General features: G+C 38.9%; 3 protein-coding genes and 1 pseudogene across 3 annotated transcripts in view; 2 read left to right on the top strand and 2 right to left on the bottom strand.

Annotated features, from left to right (window-relative positions):
• Nucleotides 1-7,359: 7,359 nt before the first annotated feature.
• Nucleotides 7,360-8,425, top strand: LOC131162057 (heavy metal-associated isoprenylated plant protein 39-like). The gene is made up of 2 exons (XM_058118186.1): nucleotides 7,360-7,524; nucleotides 7,749-8,425. Exons 1-2 carry the CDS (start codon nucleotides 7,516-7,518, stop codon nucleotides 8,073-8,075), a joined length of 336 nt encoding a protein of 111 aa, XP_057974169.1. The 5' UTR covers nucleotides 7,360-7,515; the 3' UTR covers nucleotides 8,076-8,425.
• A 908-nt stretch (nucleotides 8,426-9,333) lies between these two features.
• Nucleotides 9,334-11,404, top strand: LOC131162058 (AAA-ATPase At3g50940-like). The gene is made up of 2 exons (XM_058118188.1): nucleotides 9,334-10,438; nucleotides 10,839-11,404. The coding sequence occupies exons 1-2, from the start codon at nucleotides 9,455-9,457 to the stop codon at nucleotides 11,193-11,195; spliced, it is 1,341 nt and encodes a 446-aa protein (XP_057974171.1). The 5' UTR covers nucleotides 9,334-9,454; the 3' UTR covers nucleotides 11,196-11,404.
• Nucleotides 10,716-13,815, bottom strand: LOC131162059 (bifunctional dihydrofolate reductase-thymidylate synthase-like; annotated as a pseudogene).
• A 4,266-nt stretch (nucleotides 13,816-18,081) lies between these two features.
• Nucleotides 18,082-20,553, bottom strand: part of LOC131162677 (phosphatidylinositol/phosphatidylcholine transfer protein SFH8-like) — a 30,802-nt gene continuing 28,330 nt past the window's right edge. Inside the window, exon 14 of the transcript XR_009138858.1 lies at nucleotides 18,082-18,276. The gene's annotated coding sequence lies outside the window, so the exon portion shown is untranslated. The remainder of the gene's footprint in view (nucleotides 18,277-20,553) is intronic.

Consider the following 20,553-nt stretch of genomic DNA (forward strand, 5'->3'; position numbering starts at 1 on the left):
TCGTCTGTTGCCGAAATCAACAATCCGACATCACTACGTGGATTAGGAGGAGAATCTCTATAATTATAGTGGATCAGATTTTCAATTTGAGGATTTTTGGGGTTTTCCCTAAAATCGAGGTAAGCATCTGATTCTGTTTCTGATTTGGTATATGTAGTAGTCGTGATTATAGTGAACTAATGTTCTTTGGTTTCTAGGTTTCGGGGAGCTCGGGTCGTTATTTTAGATCGATCCATTCGTGTTTCGGTTTTCGGGATTAAGGTAAAGGGATTTATTTACATCAGTATTTTAAGAAAAATTGAACCGCTAAAAAGATAGATTATGTCTTACTGCACATTTTGACTGCTTATCTGTAAAATTTTACTAGGTATAAATGTTGTTTCTTACGATTTTACGATTTTGGAAAAAATAGGGATTTTGGCATATGAACTCCAAATTTTCTAAAAGTACTTTAACTGCTTTAAAACTAAGGTAGGAACTGCTTGATACCCAGGTTTGCGGTCTAAATGGTATTTTTTGAATTATATACTGATTAAAGCGATTTTTGACGAAACGAACGTGACATGTGATATGAATTGGAACATACGGAACTGTTATATTTGTGAATGGACTGTGAAAACTGAAATTCCATTATGTTATCTGGAAATGTGGAAAACAGGTGTCGGTTAATCACCAAGCATTAAAATGTAAAAAGGGTTGAACCGAGAGTGTTTGTGTCGGTCACTGACTGACAGAAAAGAAAAATGCATGAAAGATTGCATGAATTACAGTTATGAAAATTCTGGAACTGCACAGGTTGTTATGTTTTACTATAATTATATATATGATTGATTGGGACCACAACTTGTTACTAAAAGAGTTGAAAGACACTCTAAAGGAGTTGAAAGATACTCCAGTTTATCAGAGGCTTTAAATAGCCAGAGGCGCGGTTCCATTACTAGTTAAGGTACAGTGCAACCACACATGTGAATTAGTGTGGGTATTGAGATAGTCGGCTCGCAAGAGTGAATGGGGTCAGTGGTGAAATAATGGACCAGGTGGGGCAGTTGGACTATATATGTGATACTTGACAGTGCCTGCACGAACAGGGCCTTGTTAGAGTTATCAATGCACAACTCGTGCCACGTAATTAGGCATATTACGGAAGTTTCAAAGCTGATCATTGTCCTAAATTTTCATATGCATGATTTAAAAACTGAAATGGGTAAGGTCACAGGGTTGAATACCGTGTGGAGGGAATCGTACAGCGTATAAGCCTGTACCCTACCCTAACCTCGGGGACTCTCGCTTGTAATGATGTCGTATTATGTTTATATATATCTGATAGTACTGTACTGTGTATGTAATATTGTGCAACTGTTTTTAACTGGAATAAACTCGTGTAGTCACGTGCTGTTGTAATATCTTCCACCTTACTCACCCCAATCTTACAACCTTTGTTTCAGGTCCTACAAGTGGTCGGTCCTAGTTCTCCTAGAGGGACTTTGGCGTGTATAGTCTTGTTAGTAGACGTAGGTTTTTGTATTAATACTGGGTTGTTAGCTTGGTAGAATGTCAAAGAGTGTAATATGTTTATGTTTTAGACATGGATCCTTTGTACTGAGGAATATAGATAGAACTCTAGTATATGTCTAATAGAACCTCGAATGAGAATGTTTATGTTTTACACTCTGCATGATTACAGATATGACTGAGATACGCCCGTTTGTCCCTGTTTAGGGCGGGTTGTTTATGTATTTTTATCAGATACAGGTATTCTATATGTGTAGTAGCACTCTGGGTTCGTATAAAGGACTGGGGAATTACAACGGAGCCACATCAAGTAGTTGCACGCCATTCTTCTAGTTGTCATTGACAAAATGGCACAAGTACTCTTCTAGTAGCTCTCTGAATCTCTTAATTTGTCTGTCTATCTATCAATAATAACTCAAAGAGATGTCAAGATGTGACCTGAATATCCTGAAAAGTTCTGTCAAGAAGTTGTTAGTGAACATTAAGTCTCGGTCACGAATAATAATTTGGGGAAAACCCCAATATCTCACAATAGTCACAAGGAACAATTGTGTCGTTTCCTTTTCCGAACAATACTTTGGTGCGGTCATGAAAGTACCATACTTCTTCCGCTCCCCCTTGTCTTATTGGCAAGTGAGACAAGTTTTGGTATAATCAACCACATCATCCCGCATGTGCGGCCAACAATACCTCTCCAGTAGTCCTGTCATTGGAGTCATTCTCCGTGAATACCCCTCAACGAACTTCCTGCAATATCTAGTAAGGCCAAGAAAGGAACGCAACTCTTTCACTGTCATGGGGATCTTCCGTTCTTGAATCATCCTTACCTTCTCCATACCCCTCCGAATACGACCTTGTTCAACCACATGACCAAGGAATTTGTTGCTCCGTTGAGCGAAAGAGAACTTCCCTTTCTTCACGTACAGACTGTTTCCCCTCAGCCTGTCGAACACCTTCTATAGATGCTCTTCATGTTTCCTCTGAAACAACACCGATGCTCCCAATGGTGCTTTGGAAGGGCGAACACATCCCGCTTCCAATTCATCAAGTTGTTTTCCCAATTCTACTCTCTCTGGAGGCGCCATCCGACATGACCCTTTAGCAGGTGGTTTCACTCCCGATAATAACTCGATCTCATGCTCCATAGTCCGTCGTGAAGGCAATTTGTGAGGCATCTTATCCGACAACACCTCCTTGTACTCATCCAACACTGCATGGATGGTTGTAGGCTCTAGCTCTTGGCCTACTTCTTTGTCTACCACCACCGTGGCTAGACGTGTTTGCTCACCCTGACCCAATCTCTCATTGAGTTGTATTGTTGAAAGGGACTTCCCATCGTCTCCTTTCGTCGCAATGACTTGCACCATACACAAGTGATCTTTCATCAGACACAGGGAATCAGTTGAAGGCATCAGCACTTCCCTTGTCCCCCTTAGGAATTCCATTCCTAGAATGACTAGAAAGTCATCCAATGGCACTGCTGTGAAATTCGCATGACCTTCCCATTGTCCAAGCTTCACAGTCACTTGCTTGGCTACTCCCAGAGTAGGTTGGGCTACAAAATTAACTACTTTCATGCATCCTGTATCCTTCTCTAAGGATAAGTTGAGTCTCCATGCTTCCAACTACCAAACAAAATTTTGAGTAGCCCCCGTGTCCACCATAGTGCGGGTACTCTTCCCATTTATCCTCAAGTCCACAAACATTAACCTTTTTCCTCGTGTGACTTTCGGTGCTTTTGCCTGCTTTTCCAATGCGTTCACTAGCCGCACTGAACCTACCTTCGGGGCATCATCCTCGTCCTCCTCACTTTCCACCACTTTTCCCGAAGTAGAAGCTTGTAATGCATTGAGTAATCCCTTGTGTTGACACTCACTCACTCTGTGAGATCCACCACACAAGTAGCACGAAATTTTACTCTTCCCATTTCCATTGGGTGTGTTGAACCCTTGAGACAATGAAACTCCCTTTGAGATTGATGATTTAGAATCGGCTCCCCCACTCTTGGGTTTGCCTTTCTTGAAAGACTTTCTACTATTTCCCTCTTCGCCAAACCGTTTGGACGAAGCGGTATCATCACTAGCGTAGTTAGTCAAGCGTTCTGCAGTAGCTTGTGCAGTTGACAAGTTTTGAACTCTTTGCCTATGAAGTTCTAGCCTTGCCCATGGTTTCATCCCCTCAAGAAAATAGAACAACTTATCCTTCTCCGACATATCCCAAATATCCAACATCAAAGCAAAAAATTGTTTCACATATTCCCTTATTGACCCCGTATGCTTGAGATCTCTCAGCTTTCTCCTTGCATTATACTCAACATTCTCAGGAAAGAATTGGGCTTTGAGCTCTCTTTTCAAGTCTGCCCAACTATCGATTACACAACTTCCATTTTCAATTTCTCTATACTTGGTATGCCACCATAGTTTGGCGTCACCAACCAAGTAAACGGTTACAGTATCCACCTTTGCCTATTCTGAGGTCATCCTCACAGCGCAAAAGTACTGCTCCACATCAAATAAGAAGTTCTCTAACTCCTTGGAGGCACCCCCATACGTCCTAGGTTCTAGTACCTTGATCTTGCTAACTCCCGGAGTGTTGGAGTTCCCCATAGCAAGAACAATCAGATTCACCTTTGCATCCAAATCAACCATCTGCGACTGCAAAGTTTCAACTGTATAGCGAAAGTCCTCTAACATGTCGCCTATCAAACCTGCTTGATGTTTCTGTGATCCCATCACTTCATCAACAAGTTCTCTCATCTGTGCCACCTCTGCGGTCAAGGTGTTGGTTATTGCCTCAACCTATGCTTCCAGCACGCTAATCCTCTCAGTATTGTTTGGTGCCATGGTCACTTACCAAAGCTTTCCAAATCCCACAACGAAGGCAATCGAATTCACGCAACAACTCAACCTGGGCTCTGATACCAAGTGTTACGGTCCGACTATTTTCACACCCTTATGAAAGATTGTGCGGCGCTAGCTAAAGCACTCTTTGCTTAACTAGTCAGCCTATCGTTTACCAACATTCATCCACAAAATACTTTCATTACATTTATTTAGATAGCAGCGGAAACAGTAATCAATTCATGAAAGTTGTGGCAAGCAAGCAGTAAACATTGAAGCAAACGTAATTCATTAAAAACACCTCCGCTGATATTTTGTGCTTAGCGAGGGAGGCAAGTAAGCTAAACACGTTGACAAAAGTTAGTGAGTTTTACAATGACTGATGAATACTCACCCTCCCCTAAAGAAGTTTTTATGTAATTATCATCCTGGTACTAGGAAACATCAAAGTGACTAAGGAGTTATACTGTCTTATTTGACATACAAAGATACTACTAGCAGAAAATAACCTTATATTAGTATTTACATGATGGAAACCCATCCCAAACACACGAAACAAGCGGTCACAAACAAGCATAATGTCCTGAACAAGCTTAACTTGTGACACTGTTTTGCACGTTGTGTGCTGTTTGATTTCATATGAAGATCTAGTCACTGTTTCGTATTTATATTGCATTACTAGAAGCTTAAATGGAGAGGAGAACAAGACAAACTTCTCTTGTTTTCGTCAATACAAAGAAAGTGACAAATCAACTACTTCAGTGCTTTTGCATCCCAAGCCCACATCCCGTATTTATTCATACAGCTGGACTGAATTAACCTTATCCGACTTCTTGTATGACTACTACTCCTTCACAAGTTGTAGCTCTATTTCTCCTTCAATTCTTGACAGTGACCTTGTGGAATTCTTTAGTGGTCTAACGTAAAATGTTTTTTTATTGTAACTTCCTGCATATGTTCAACTCTTTTCTGTCTTCACATAAACATTTGCAACAAGCAGCAATTTTCCTGTGTGTTGAGGACTTGCAAGATTGTTACATCCTCAATGAAGGTGCAATTGAACATTGCATAAAGCTGTATATCAAACCATAATGTTATATAAATTTAATATGTTTAAGATCTAACATGGGCCAAGGGGATTTTATTAATAACTATATGATTGTTTAATAAATATAGAACATTATGAACGTACATACATGATACATTCTAGGAACTTATTATCTTTGTGCACTGCACAGCCCTTTTTTCCTTGGATAAATTTTTTAGTTTGAGGCTACACTTTGTTTAAGGATTAAGGTCTGACATAGCTTAATCATATGCAGTGGTCTCCATGTGAAGGGCTGGAGTTCCTAGGTTGTAGGTGAAATGCTCTAACTTCCATTTGAGATCAGGCGTTGGTGCCAATTGCCAAACTAACAGCATGTGATATCAATAACATGAAATTGGTATTTTATTGTTATATATGCTATAGTCATGGACCTTTTAATTTGCAGGTGTTGTTGTAGACCCTAGATTGTAGGTGCTTGAATCATAAATGGGGAGCTGGAGTGTTCGTTTGTAAATGCAGTGGGGTTCGAATCGTTTGTAAATGCAGTGGGGTTCGAACATTACCATTGGATGTTTGTGTGCATGTTTTACACTGTAGGTAGCAGAAAATCATTTACCCAACCTGAAATATTCTACTGTATTGGTGTTTTTCTTAGAACATTTGGAAGTACATTTTAGAAGGCTGATGTATCTTCTCACTTTTTATCATATTTGATTAAGTGACTTGATGTCCTGACCTTTTTTAATTTCCAATCCCTGTATTCATTTTGTGTGTTATTAATCTGCATCCAATTGGGTATCTCTATCCGGCTAAAAAAACCAGACAATGCATTTCTACCATTCCCAAATGAAGTTTTGTGTGCCCAGATTTGTTATTGGTCGCATACATTTAGACGTGAATAATCTGTGTTCCTCAACCTGCTTGCTAATTGCTACCACTCCATTCTATCAGCTCATAAAGTGTAGATAATTCTTATACTATTTTATTTTCTTTTCAATATGCAATATTTTAGTGATTGGTAAATTACACCACAAGCCCCTGAAGTTTCACTAAATTGCAGCAATTCACTCCATTAATTCTCAATTGTAGCAGTTTGATCATTCAGGTTTCATAATCAGGCTAGTTAAAGGCCCTGCAGGGATATATCATTAAAGCTGAAAATGAAACTCTTAGATCAAACTGTTAAAATTAAAATTTCAGGGACAGAAATGCAATTGAACACCTTAGGGACTTGTCATGTAATTTACACTTCACTATTGTATAGGCACGAGAAATTTTTTTTGTTTGCTACATTGTTGAATATTGTATAACTTCTGAAAAAATAGACAGGGTGAACCGGGCATGGTATGGGGTATGGGATAATGGGAACGCACATTTGGAAGATTTCTTAGTTTGTGGGTTGCCAACCTTAAAAAGATATGGCTTTGTGAGGCTAGTTTTAGGAGCAGCAACACAGATGTCAGGGCTAGCTTCTCCCATGATAAGGTTAGGATTAAAACCGTAGGGTTTGTGAGGCTAGTTTTGGGGTCAGCATCACAGATGCCAGGACTAGCTTCTATATCAGGATCAAGTGATCAACCACCATTTGTAGGATGTTCTGTGCACCATGGTTGGAGGTGCTGGTGATTGAATCGGCATGGCAATTGATTGCTGCACCCCAACCAGAAAGAACAAAACTGCACATTTCATACATTTCAGACATTGCACTAACTAGTTAAAAAATTTTATTCCTAAAATTTACTATGTACATATTTTATGTCATTCATGGAGAGAGAGAGAGAGAGAGAGAGAGAGAGAGAGAGAGAGAGAGAGAGAGAGAGAGAGCGCTCCACATTAAATGCATATGGGTGGTCATTGGTGATCCTAACAAATGCCATCTGACGGGCATTTACTTTTGGGACACCAAATAACACGGTCAGACTATTTAGTGTTCAACTAAATTTCTAACATAAAATGTAAAAAGGATATCTTACTGTTTTCTGTCAACATAATCGAACAACGTTCGGAGGGATAGAGAATTTATAAGTAGCAACCATGGATTCATCCATCACTCCCACAGCTGTTTCTTTCACTCCAGTTTCTTAATTTTAGTTGGCATAATCTTTTAGCAAAACTATGTCAAAGGTTCTACCTCTCCCTCAAACTCCTATGCTTCTACATTTTTCAGTTGTCTTTTCTCTACTTGAGCATTTAATTCATAACTTCTGGTTCTGATGAGCCATTCCTTCCTCACTGACACTTCAGAGCTCTGTTTCTGCTCATTTGATTTGATACCCTATAGAATATTAGCTGCTCTGAACTCGGATGTACTAATGAGTCTGACCTTTTTTTTTTTTTTTGTGCTGCAGAAAACAGTAGTGTCAGTGAATTTATTCTGCTCGAAGTGCAGGCAGAAGGTGATGAAGTCAATTGCAGCAATAGAAGGAATAACTTCTGTCGTACTCGACCCGTCAAAAGATACAGCGACTGTAATTGGTGAAGCTGATCCAGCAAAGATCATTAAAATGGTGAGAAAATTCATAAAATGTGCTCAGATTATTAGTGTTGGCCCTCTCAAAGAAGAGAAAAAGGATGAAAAGAAAGAGTCAATCCCTTCTCTTCCGAAAATATGTCAAAAATGTGATGTTTGGTACGTGATCGGTGAAGATCGTTACAATTACTGTACCATTCTATGAGTAGACAAATATATTTCTTGTGTATTAAGCAGACACTATTTTTATGGAATTCGATCATTTGGCTGACTGACAGTACGTAACGAAGAGTATATCCAGTTTCTGTGGAAACAAATGTAACCAGGCTGTTCAAGCTTTCCACAATATTTCTTGTATTCCTTGAAACGTTATGTGGGAGTCGCATATGACTCATGTCTAGAATAAGTCGACTTATATATTTGTCTTTGCCGGTGTTCTAGCTGTCTCCTGGACATCACCATGATGAAAATGCTTCTTTGTTCATGGTGTTCAACAATGTCGCCAGCAAGTCATGTTGATTATGTTAATAAAATCATGCACTAATGGTTCTTTTCGAGATGGAATAATCTGCAGCTGGATGTGAATTGCTTTATTTATTTATTTTGAACGGTGGAATTGCTTCATTGCATGGATTCAAGTGTTAATTTTTAAGTTTCTTTGGCTGTCCTATGTTGAAGTTAGTCATAAAGCTATCTTTGGTCTGTCTAAAGAACATTCTTAGCATTATTGAGCAATTTCAGCAGCGACGCTGCACCCAACGAAGGAGAGAAGTCGTCTCGGCATTATTGTGGGTTTTCAGAACGGTTGAGTTGAGAATCATTGAAAGGTACCCGGGGCTTTGACCCGACAATATGAATATGATTGCACAATCAAAGAAATATATAATAAACAAATGCTTTTTAATTATTTCAAAATTTGAACTATGAATGTCAAAATTAACAGTGTTCTTAAGTAATATTTTAGATGAATTTTTACATTTGCTAATTAAACAGATAATCTCTTCACAAATTTAAATTAATATTAGTTGTATAATTTTAGTGGGAACATAATCATATTTTGTTTTTAGAATATTTTGTCCTAGTATGAAACATCATTTAAATAAAAAAGTATTCTAATATGATTTAAAATTTTAAAAAATTTAAATATTAAGAAGGTATAAAATTAAAATTTTATTTATTGTTTCAATATATTTTTAAATTTTTTTTCTCATTTTTTTTTTTTTTTAATAATCAAAGTGTGAAAAAGAGGAATCCTTTCTCATTTTTCTTTACGTTCCAAATAGACAATAAGAGAATTGTGAAAGTTAGATTGAATATTTAGAATGTGGAAACTTGTTCTGAATATTAGAGAGGAGTATTAAAAAAATACATACATACTTTTTCATATATAAGAATAAAAAATAATTAATTAATTAATTAAAAACTCATTTCTTCTTCTTCTTCTTCTTCTCCACCGCCTTACTGTTACAAGGCATCCAAACCCTGGCCTTAAATAGTCATCCTCAATCTTCAAGTCGCGATACATCAACTGATCAAAACATCAAACCTCCATTTTAAAAACTGAACATAAAAATAAAAAAATAAATGTTTCCATGCGACAATGGTCCATCCTACAGAAACCTTCTGGCTGCGGCGGCCTCCCTAACCGCCTCGGCGGTTCTCCTCCGTAACGTCGTCGATGACGTCCTCCCCGACCAACTCCGCCAATACTTCTCCTCTTCCCTTCGAAACTTCTCCAACCGTTTCTCCTCTCACCTCACCGTCGTCGTCGAAGAGTTCGACGGCCTCACCGCCAATCACATGTTCGACGCCGCCTACATCTACTTGGGCTCCATCGTCTCCCCATTCACTCGAAGATTCAAGGTCAATAAAGCAGAGAAGGATAAGGACTTGGCGCTCTCCGTCGACAGAAACCAAGAGATCTTTGACGTTTTCAATTCCGTGAGATTCAAATGGGTTCTTGTGTGCACGCGAGTCGAACCCTCTGTTCCCGACGCGAAACACAATCGCTATGCGATTTCTCGATCGGAGACCCGAATCCTCGAGCTAAGCTTTCACAAGAAGCACAAGGAGATGGTGCTTAAAACCTATCTGCCGTACATTCTGCAGAAAGCGAAAGCAATCAGAGAAGAAAGAAAGGCGGTGAAGCTCCACACCATTGACTACAACGGAACGGATTACTGGAGTTCGATCGATCTGGACCACCCGGGGACGTTCAATACCATAGCGATGGACCCGGAAATGAAGAAGGCGCTGATTGAGGATCTGGACAGGTTCAAGAGAAGGAAGGAGTATTATAGGAGAGTAGGTAGGGCTTGGAAGCGCGGTTACCTGCTGTACGGTCCGCCGGGCACCGGAAAGTCGAGTTTGGTGGCGGCGATGGCGAACTACCTCAGGTACAGTATCTACGATTTGGATTTGAAGGAGGTTCAGTGCAATTCGGATCTGAGAAGGTTGCTGATCGGCACGGCGAGTCGTTCGATACTGGTGATCGAGGACATCGATTGTTCTGTTGATTTGCAGAATCGAGATTCGGAGAAAGAAGCGGGAGATGTCGAAGATGACAAGGTTGGTTTCCATAACCCGATGACTTGCCCACAAGCCAGCACTAGCTCTCTAAGAAATACTCTTCAACAGTGACTAGATTAACGTACTCGTTGTTAAATGCAATTTCATGTGACCAACATTTAGAAAAGCAGACATAGAAGTCATCGATTACAATACAATCTATACATTATCATAGTTTGATCTTCAAAACTTTAATTTTTGCTAACTAGCTTGAACATAAAACTTGAAATATTACCATTAACAATTTAAATTGAGAGTGAAGTGCAATTGGGTGAGATTTAGAAAACTTGTAGTATGATTTATTCAGATAGAAACAAGACAAATCAATGTCCAACAGCACTTTTAAGGTGTAGTACAACAGCATTTGACGATTTTGAGGCTGTCTTTCTACCTTCTACAGGTGACGCTTTCAGGTTTGCTCAATTTCATCGATGGATTGTGGTCGAGCTGCGGAGACGAGCGTATCATAGTGTTTACAACCAACCACAAAGACCGTCTCGACCCGGCACTGCTTCGACCGGGCCGCATGGATGTACATATTCACATGTCCTATTGCACTTTCAGTGGTTTCATGACTCTTGCCTTCAATTACCTTGGAGTTGAGGATCACCCTCTGTTTAAGGAGATTGAAAAACTGCTGGAGGGGGTTCAAGCGACACCTGCTGAAGTGGCCGGGGAGCTGATGAAGAGTGACGATGTTAATGTTGCACTCCAAACCCTAATCCAATTCCTCCAAAACAAAAAAGCTGCTAGTTGACTTGGGCCAAACCAGTAGGATTTCAGAAGAAGGCATTAAGATTAAGGAAAAAGAAAAAAGGAGAGAGAGAGAGAGAGAGAGAGAGAGAGAGAGAGAGTATTGTCCATATGATTAGACAGATTTTGGGATTGAGTTTCAGAATGTGCATATTTATCATCTCATAATGCAAATTTAAGTTGCACTAGGCAGGCGCCTATGTCTTCAGTCAAGCTATGGCTCTTTCTGGAAACAGTAGGGATTGAGGATTTTAAACAGAATATCATCAGCACAATTCTGATTAGGCAAATTACTTGTGCAACCATAAATTTCCTAGTCGACATAATCAAAATTTGTCTCAGTAAAGATTCCATTCCATAAAACTAATCTTTATTGTCTACCAAAACAAATAGCAGGTCTAAATCATCTATGAAACAGCTATAGCTATCCTATAATTGAAAGATTATGACTAAAATTAAAAGGTTCACACCCAAATCAGCTACATATTCAAAATACAAGGCTCAATTAAACTAGCTACAGTGTTTTTTGGGTACAAACTCCACACCAACACAACCCTCATCTAAGTACCTGAAAAGATTGTCAAAATCAGGTTAACAATTGAAGAAGAGTCTATAATATTACAAGTATAAATACACCCAATTGTTTAACACAACACACATACAAATTTCAGATACAGATGCACAATCAATGTTTAGAATGCAGAAGGTTTAGGATTAATTTATTTTATTGAAAATAAAATGGTGCACTGTGAGAATGCTCATGCCATTAAACATAATGCGTGAGAAGGAAAAGAATGTTAGAAGAAAAAACAGAAAAAATAAAATACCCAAAAATTTAAATGGAGGGCATTACCTGGCAACCAAAATTTCTGTGCTGTCATCTTCTTGGTTCCATTTGAGATGATTTGTTGAACAAGTATCATATATATATATATATATACTCATCATGTCTCTCAATAATCATCTGTGGAAGGAAGGCAACCCTATCTATCTCTTTATCTGCTTTGCTATTTAACTTTGCCCCATCATTTGAAGCAAGAGATTCCACTGCAGAATTTCTCACACGACACGAACATATGTAACAAAGCGATATCGAATATTGTTTTCCACCAATGGTGAGGATGAGTACCATCTCTGAAATACAGAGGAGTTGATTCTAGGAATGAAAGTGTCGCATTCAATGCTCGTCTCAATTTCAGTAATATGGATGGCATTGCATCCTGGCGCATTAAGTGCTTCCCTGTTCAGAGGCTCATCACTAAATTTTTAAGATTAGAAGTTTACAATTCATTCCAGTATTGAAAACGTACTCACCCCAAAACCTGGCCACCCCCTATAACAAACACCTTCTCTATTGACAAACAATAAGGAGATTCCGCCAACAATTCCAAAGCGGATGGCATGCTTCCACATTTTACAACACTCTCTGCAGATGTAATACCAAAACTTCGAGAATGGGTCAGCACAACATTAAGACGACCGGGTAGAGGGCGGTGTTTAAGTGGAATGCATTCCCATGTTTTCCTTCCCATCACTACTGCATTCTTCTTCCCAGGATCAGATGTGGTCATTGTTAGCTCCTTGAAGAACTTAAGATCAGAAGGCAGCCTCCATGGTAGCTTTCCATCCTTCCCAATACCCATGTTAGGGGTTGCAGCCACCACAACTTCATAACTCCTTTGGGGTTTTGCTTCAGCAAGCACATTTGCATCACGATTAGGAAGCTTTGCAGGGGTATCACTGTCATCAGCCCTAACCGAGTATTTTACGCAGAGTTTTTGCTTTGTAATCACATCCAAGGCTCCAAATAATCCTGCAGATGCTGGCACAAAACCCAGTTTGAAAAAACTGCTTTTGGGAGAACTCAGGAGAACCTGAAAGTGACAATTATACAAAATTGTTGATTGTTCAAAGAGACGGGAAACACCAAATCAAGCAATAAAGTATTATCATACAGGCTGATAGAATTAGCCAAAGAACAAATGCAAATCTGAAAGATAGCAATTCATTATTGGATTTTTCACAAGAAAATGGAACCAAAACTAAGGTTACAATAAAAATTTAAGGGCATTATGTAGAGAATGGTACAAGATTAAGAACCTCGCGAAGGGGCATGTTCATTGAGCGCAATGCTGCATCGACATCCACAAATCTGCCAAAAGCAAGCGAAACTCATATCCCTACCAAAGACAGAATAACATTTTCGCCATAGAATTGAATTTAAGTGGGGGAAAAAAAGTGCAACTGGAAAATAGTGCTCAATCTGCGCAAAATATCGAAAACTAAAGGATAAAATCATCAAATAGTACAATTTTTTTTCAAAATTTTTACACAACCTCTGAGGCATTCCCAAAGATCTCGTCGCGCAGATAATTGGAACAATTTGAGCAACTATTGGAGAATTAAGAAACATACGAAAAAAAGAACAATAATCCAATTAAAAATCTAGGGGAAACTTCTCAAAATTAAAAGGAAAAAAAATACAAACGGAACTAGGATCAAGGAAAAATAAAACGCAATATCAGACAATTTACACGCTCTTCATAAGATCGATAATATTAGTTGAGTGCAGCAACCAATAATCCGAGTTCCCTTCGATTCCTCTCTAGGGTCTGCACATTAAACAGTGCACAGAGAGAGAGAGAGAGAGAGAGAGAGAAGGTGGGGGGGGGCGTAATAACTGAAGTCAACTGTGCTAAAACGTCATCGTTTTAATCCTTCTTGATATAAATACATAAATTAATAAGTACTAATATATCTGATTATTATTGACGCCCTCCAAATTTTCAAATGTCATATTTGAATTTCTTGAACCATCTCTGTTCTTAAAAAAAAAAAAAACTCTTTCTATTAATAAACTACACTCGAATTTCATTTAAAATTTTAAAAACAACGAAGAAAAGAAATAAAAATATGGATAAATTAATCTCTTTATGTTTGATTATTTAGAAAGTGAAATATAGAATATCAATGAATAAAATATTAATTTACACATATCAATTTTTCTTAATTTTAATTATCTTCTATCAATTAAATGCTTTTTTTTTTAATTTTAATAGAACTTGATATCAAAATTCCTTTCTTATTTTTATTTACTTTCTTTGTTCAAACAAAATTCATAATTCAGTAGTCTTCATCTTATGCGTGATGCGTGAATAGTTAATATATTTATTTTGAAATAATTGTTATTATGTAAAATAAATGAGGTTTAAAATTAGTTGAATTATGTGACTAGTTAGGGAATTAATATATCTATTTTGAAATAATTATTGTAATGTAAAACAAATGAAGTTAAAAAATGAGTGGAATTATATAAAATATATGATGTGATTAGTTAGTGTCTCATTTTATAAAAATAAAACTTTAAATTTCAAGCGATCTCAAATAGAAGCTTGAGTTCTTCGTATTTTACTTAGATAATTTTCATCGTATTTTTTATGTCATAAACAAGTCCTTTGGTTATTTTTATAATCATAAAATAATAAATATTATGTCATGAGTTAGATTTTATATGCCGTAAGTGGCGAATGTAATGGTATTTGTGAAATTAACAGAAACATCATTGTATTTATTATTTTTCTCAATGACAAAAAGAAAGAGAAAAGGAAAATTTTGAGGAATAATACAAATTGCTCTAATTTATAAGGTTTAAAACCCTTAATTTGATTGATCACCTGCAAGATCAATTGATGGGTCACAAATTCTATTAATATATCCCTTATAAGTTTTTGTCATAGAAGTAGGGCTGTACACGGTTCGGTGCGGTTCGATTTTGGCCAAAACCGAACCAAATTTTTCGATTTTGGGATTTTCGAATCGAAACCAAAATTGAACCGAAAATATGCTCCAATTGAAAACTGAAAATGTGGCGGTTCAATTGTGATTTTTTCGGTTTTAAACCGATTTTTTTTACAAAAATTTTTTTACTAGGGACGGCCAGACAGGACTACAGGAGCCGAGAGGGAGGCACAGCCGGACGAGTGAGTCTTGGCCGGAGTGACGACGGATGCACGACGGAATTGAGTCACAGAGAGCTGAGAAGAGAAGAAGAAAAATGAGGAAGGAGGAGGAGGAGGCAGAGGCGAGAGGCACGCAGCCACGCACGACGGATGGCACACAACAGTCAACAGACTGAACAGAGTCACAAATTCACAGGCTCACAACGAGAGCCGAGAGGAGAAGAAGAAAAATGAGGAAGAAGGAGGAGGAGGCAGAGGCGGGAGGCACGTTGGCCGCTACGCACACACGGCGCTCAATCACTCACAATCACAGAGTCACGTTGAACTGTTGAATTTCCCTGTAGAGTCAAGAGTGTAGAGTGTAGAGAGATGACTCATGAGGAACAGCCGAACAGAGTAGAGGAACTAAGGCTTGTGGAAGAAGGAAGAGGAGGAGGTGGGAGGGGAAACTTGGGAACTGGGAACTGGGAAGGGTCGAAGCACGAAGGCGGCATGAAATTGATTGAAAAGTTAAAAGGTGAAAAGTGAAAATAAATAATAAAAAAGTTAAAACTTAAAAGTTAAAACCCTATATATATATATATATATATATATATATCTTATATAATTCTGTTTTTCGATTTTTTCAGTTCGGTTCTACACAAAAACCGAAACCGACACCGAAACCGAATATTTTTATTTTTTTAACCGAAACCGAAAAACCGAACGGTTTATGATTTCGGTCCGATTTTCAATTTTTCAGTAATTTTTGTGCACCCCTACATAGAAGTATGATTGCTGTAGAAAAAGTAGTGAAGTCAACAATATTGTTAAAAGATATCTTTCAAGTTAGATAAAAATATTTAGAATCCTCAAGGATTTTATGTGAGAAAAAGAAAAGAAAAGAAAATAAGAAGGAAACTCATTTTTTCTTACATTTCCTTCTTTATTAAATATTATCAAAAATAAAAATTTATTTAAATAAGATTAAAATTTAAGAAAAACTAAATATTAATGATATTTAAAATCAAACTTTTGTTTATGAATTTAGTATATTTTTTTTCAAACTTTCTTTAATAATTAAACATGAAAATATTAATTTATTAATATTTTTCTTTCTTTTTTCTAATATTTTCCAAGTCCAGGAGCCTGTTTCTCAAATTTTTGAAGAAATTTTAAAATTTTGTGAATCCTTTAAAAGATATCTTTTTAAGAATGATATCGTAAATATCAAATATTAAAATGGATGGGCTTACGCAGGCGAAAATAAGGTCACTTCCAATCGGAAACGACAAGAGGTTTTACAAAACTTGTCAGCAAAAACTAGATTGGCAAGCCGGTGTTTTATTATTAAAATAAAATAAAATATTAAATAATATCTATTTAAGAAAAATATTTCCAAATGGTCACGTAATCTTGCAATTTATGTTGCGAAATTTAAAGCTGATGGATGAATAGCAAGGTGATGCGTGACACAGAGTTCGAGATTTAAGCAAATCTCACAGGTTAGTCCCGCGAGATTTGCATGGGACACCTGCTTCTCTCCGATCCTTCCTCTTCTGCCGGCTGTTCTACCCTCGTCTAGCCAGAAAGGTACGTTTTTAAGATTTTTAGTTATTCCTACTTAATTAAGCTCTAGCTTCTGAAATTCTGGCCATGGCTAGTCACCCAGTGGAGAAAAAGCACTTTGTACTTCTTCCCAACTTTACTTGTCCTTCTCTTCCGCGCGCAATACCCCCATAAAGTGCCATAGCCCACTTATTCCTTTCTTTTGAAAATTGAAGAAGAAAGATGTGTCATCCGGGCGTTCCTTTGGTTGGCCGGTCGGTGAAGCAGGGGAGATGGTTTGTGCTACATGCGCGGCTTGCGGTCCAGGCGGTGAGAGTACAAGAGCCGCCGGCGGTGCCCAGCGCATCCGCGGCCGCCGGCAGAGGGAGCGGGGGGGTGAAGCAGTGCGTGTGCTCACCGACGCGGCATCCGGGGTCGTTTCGGTGCAGACACCATCACGATGGGTACGTGTGGCACGGCCGCGTTATGCGAGCCGAGACCAGAAGATTGAAATATTTGTGTATTGAAGATTGAAGAACATAAAACGACGCGAATAAGCTGTTAACCACGAGCCCAACACAACACAAACAGTACTAAATTTGAATCAAGAATAAAGAAGAAATTGACTGATAAATTTAATTTAATTTTGCTTGATTCTATCTCAGTTGGATTGAGTGAAAGCCCAACACGGCCGGCAGAGGAGGAAGGCTCGGAGAGATGCAGGGTGTCCCATGCAAATCTCGTCGGACTAACTTACAAGATTTGTTTAAATTTCGAACTCCGCCATGTGTCACCTTTCCATTCATCCATCAACTTTAAATTTTGTAACTTGGTGCTGCCAGCATTAGTTTGGAAAATTTTTTCTCAAATAGAGTATTATTTAACATTTTATTTTATTTTAATAATAAAACTGGAAAAAACTCAAACCGCAGCCGCATTGATGGAGATCAGCTTGGACGGATGACAGGGGAGGAACATGGACGCATGGATGGAAACCTTGGCAGATGGAGAGCGGAAGCAATATGGATTTGAGCCTTAATTCAAACACATTACCAACACCAACACCAACCCCAACTAATTTTTGTTTTTTTCTTTGAACTTTTTTGTCAGTATGCATGAGAAGCGTCCCTCAGGAGCCTGGATTGCACATTAAACCCATAACCCAACCATACATTTGATTTATAAGACTCAAAACAGTTCTAAAGCATTCTTTGTGGATTACTCTTTTGGATGTTAGTAGTACATTATTTTCTTATCCAAAAGGGAGAGTAGAAAAAATTTCCTTTCGGGTTGGTGGGATGAGTAGGGTTTGACAGATGTTTGAAAGTCCCCCCCTACCCAAGTGATCTCCCATGATAAAATTCATCCCACAGCAGAAATACTAACTTCCGGCTCTTGCCGGGGCACAAATATAGCTAATATATCAAAAGTAATCAATGGTTCTGTAAAATAACAAGATATACAACAAAATATTAACGCTTTAAGCTTATTTCATTTGCACGCATATAGGAAATAAATTGTTTTTATTTTTTCATTTTTTGGGGTGTGGATAAAATCTAATTGAAAAAATCAGCGATTCCTCTGAGTAGCAAATATATGGGAACTGTTGGGGAATAAACCGACCTGGAGTAATAATCACGCACAAAGAAAAAATTCAAACACACACAATGAACACCGGATTTACGTGGTTCGGTCCAAACTGACCTACGTCCACGGGAGCACACCACTGCACTATAATCTGGGAGAAAAATAATACACGGAGGAGCCACTGCTCAACTCTCTCTCACTATCACACCTCTCTGCTCTCTGCACTCTGCACTCTGCAATACACACACAATTCACACATCTCACAACTCACAGCACATATATATATATATACATGAGAGGGAGTAAAAATCAAATATGGTGGCTAGCAAATTCAACAAAGCCTGCAGAGCAGGTGGCCATCCATCTCCAGTGTCAAAGATGGTGGCTGGTTGTTGCGGCTGTCTGCGGCTCCATACCTGCAGAATTCAACAATCTCCCACTTGGAGGCGGAGACAGCATCTCAACCAGTGTATATGCAAATGTTGTGCTCATGTATGTCTTCAATCATGAAGACCAACTGAAGTTGAGCATAACTTCAGTTTCTCTGTAGTTACCACCTTTGTCAACATGTCAGCTGGATTTCTGCTGCCTTGAATCTTTTCAAGTGCCAGTACTCCATCCTCTAATAGAGATCTGATGAAGTGATAACGCAATCCGATATGTTTGGTTCTGGAATGAAATGCTGAGTTCTTTGCCAGATGTATCGCACTCTGACTGTCGCTGTACAAAACATTCCTCTCCTGCTTCAACCCAAGCTCTGTCAACAAACCCTGAAGCCAAATCATCTCTTTGCTAGCTTCTGTCACTGCTACGTACTCAGCTTCTGTAGTGGATAGGGCAACAATCTTTTGTATCTGCGACATCCAACTAACAGCTGTTGTGCCAACAGTGAATATGTATCCGGTGGTGCTCCTGCGGTGATCAATTTCACCAGCAAAATCGGCATCTACATATCCTTTGACTTTCAAGTCTCCTTTGCCGAAACATAAGCATTTATCAATAGTGCCTTTGAGGTACCTGAAGATCCATTTCACTGCTTCCCAATGAGTCTTCCCTGGATTAGACATGAATCTACTGACTGCTCCCACTGCTTGGCCAATGTCCGGTCTCGTACAAACCATAGCGTACATGAGACTTCCAATGGCTGAGGCGTAAGGTACCTTAGCCATGAAGTCCTTCTCTTCATCAGTCTGGGGAACCTGATCCTTGGAGAGGCGAAAGTGTCCTGCCAAAGGTGTATTTACTGCTTTGGCGTTGCTCATGTTAAACCTCTGTAGAACACGGCCAATGTACTCCGACTGAGATAGCTGCAATGTTCCCTGTCGCTTATCTCTGGAGATTCGCATCCCAAGTATCTGCTTCGCTGAGCCTAAGTCCTTCATGTCAAATTCCATTGACAATTGCTGCTTCAATTTCCTGATCTCTTCTATATCTGGTCCTGCGATCAACATGTCATCCACATATAACAACAGAATGATATAGCTAGACTGATACCTCTTGAAGTAGCAGCAGTGGTCGGCGTTACACTTTGTAAAATCATTCCTGTGCATAAAGCCGTCAAATTTCCGGTACCATTGTCTGGGAGCTTGTTTGAGACCGTACAAGCTCTTCTTTAACCTGCACACCAAATTCTCTTTACCTTTCTCTGAGAATCCTTCTGGTTGATGCATGTAGATTTCCTCTTCAAGATCACCGTGAAGAAATGCCGTCTTCACATCTAACTGCTCAAGATGTAAGCCCTCCGAGGCAACAATACTCAGAACAGATCTGATGGTTGTCAACTTCACAACTGGTGCAAAAATGTCGGTGTAGTCAATTCCTTCCTTCTGCTCGAAGCCTTTAACTACTAACCGAGCCTTGTATCTTCTGGAGCCATCATGCTCCTCTTTGATTCTGTACACCCACTTGTTGCGAAGGGCCTTCTTACCTTTGGGCAACTCAGCTAGTTCCCACGTTCTGTTGGAGGTGAGGGACTTCATCTCGTCCTTCATTGCAAGCTCCCACTTGCTCGCATCTCCTGCCTGACATGCTTCATCATAGCATTCGGGCTCTCCTCCATCTGTAAGAAGTAAATAATCTATATACCTTCTGTTTGGTATATGAGGCCGAGTAGATCTCCTAAGCTCCGGAGCTGGAGTAGGAGGCGGTGGTGTGACGAATTGCTCCACTGGTTCCTCTGCCTGAGGATTCTCGGCATTCTGCTGTTGTGTTCCCATACATTCTGGGACATTATCCGTATCTACACAGGTTGGTTCTCTCTGAACTGGTTCGGTGGATTCAGCTGTGTGC

This window comes from Malania oleifera, chromosome 8 (assembly GCF_029873635.1).
Source record: "Malania oleifera isolate guangnan ecotype guangnan chromosome 8, ASM2987363v1, whole genome shotgun sequence".
Lineage (NCBI taxonomy): Eukaryota > Viridiplantae > Streptophyta > Magnoliopsida > Santalales > Ximeniaceae > Malania > Malania oleifera.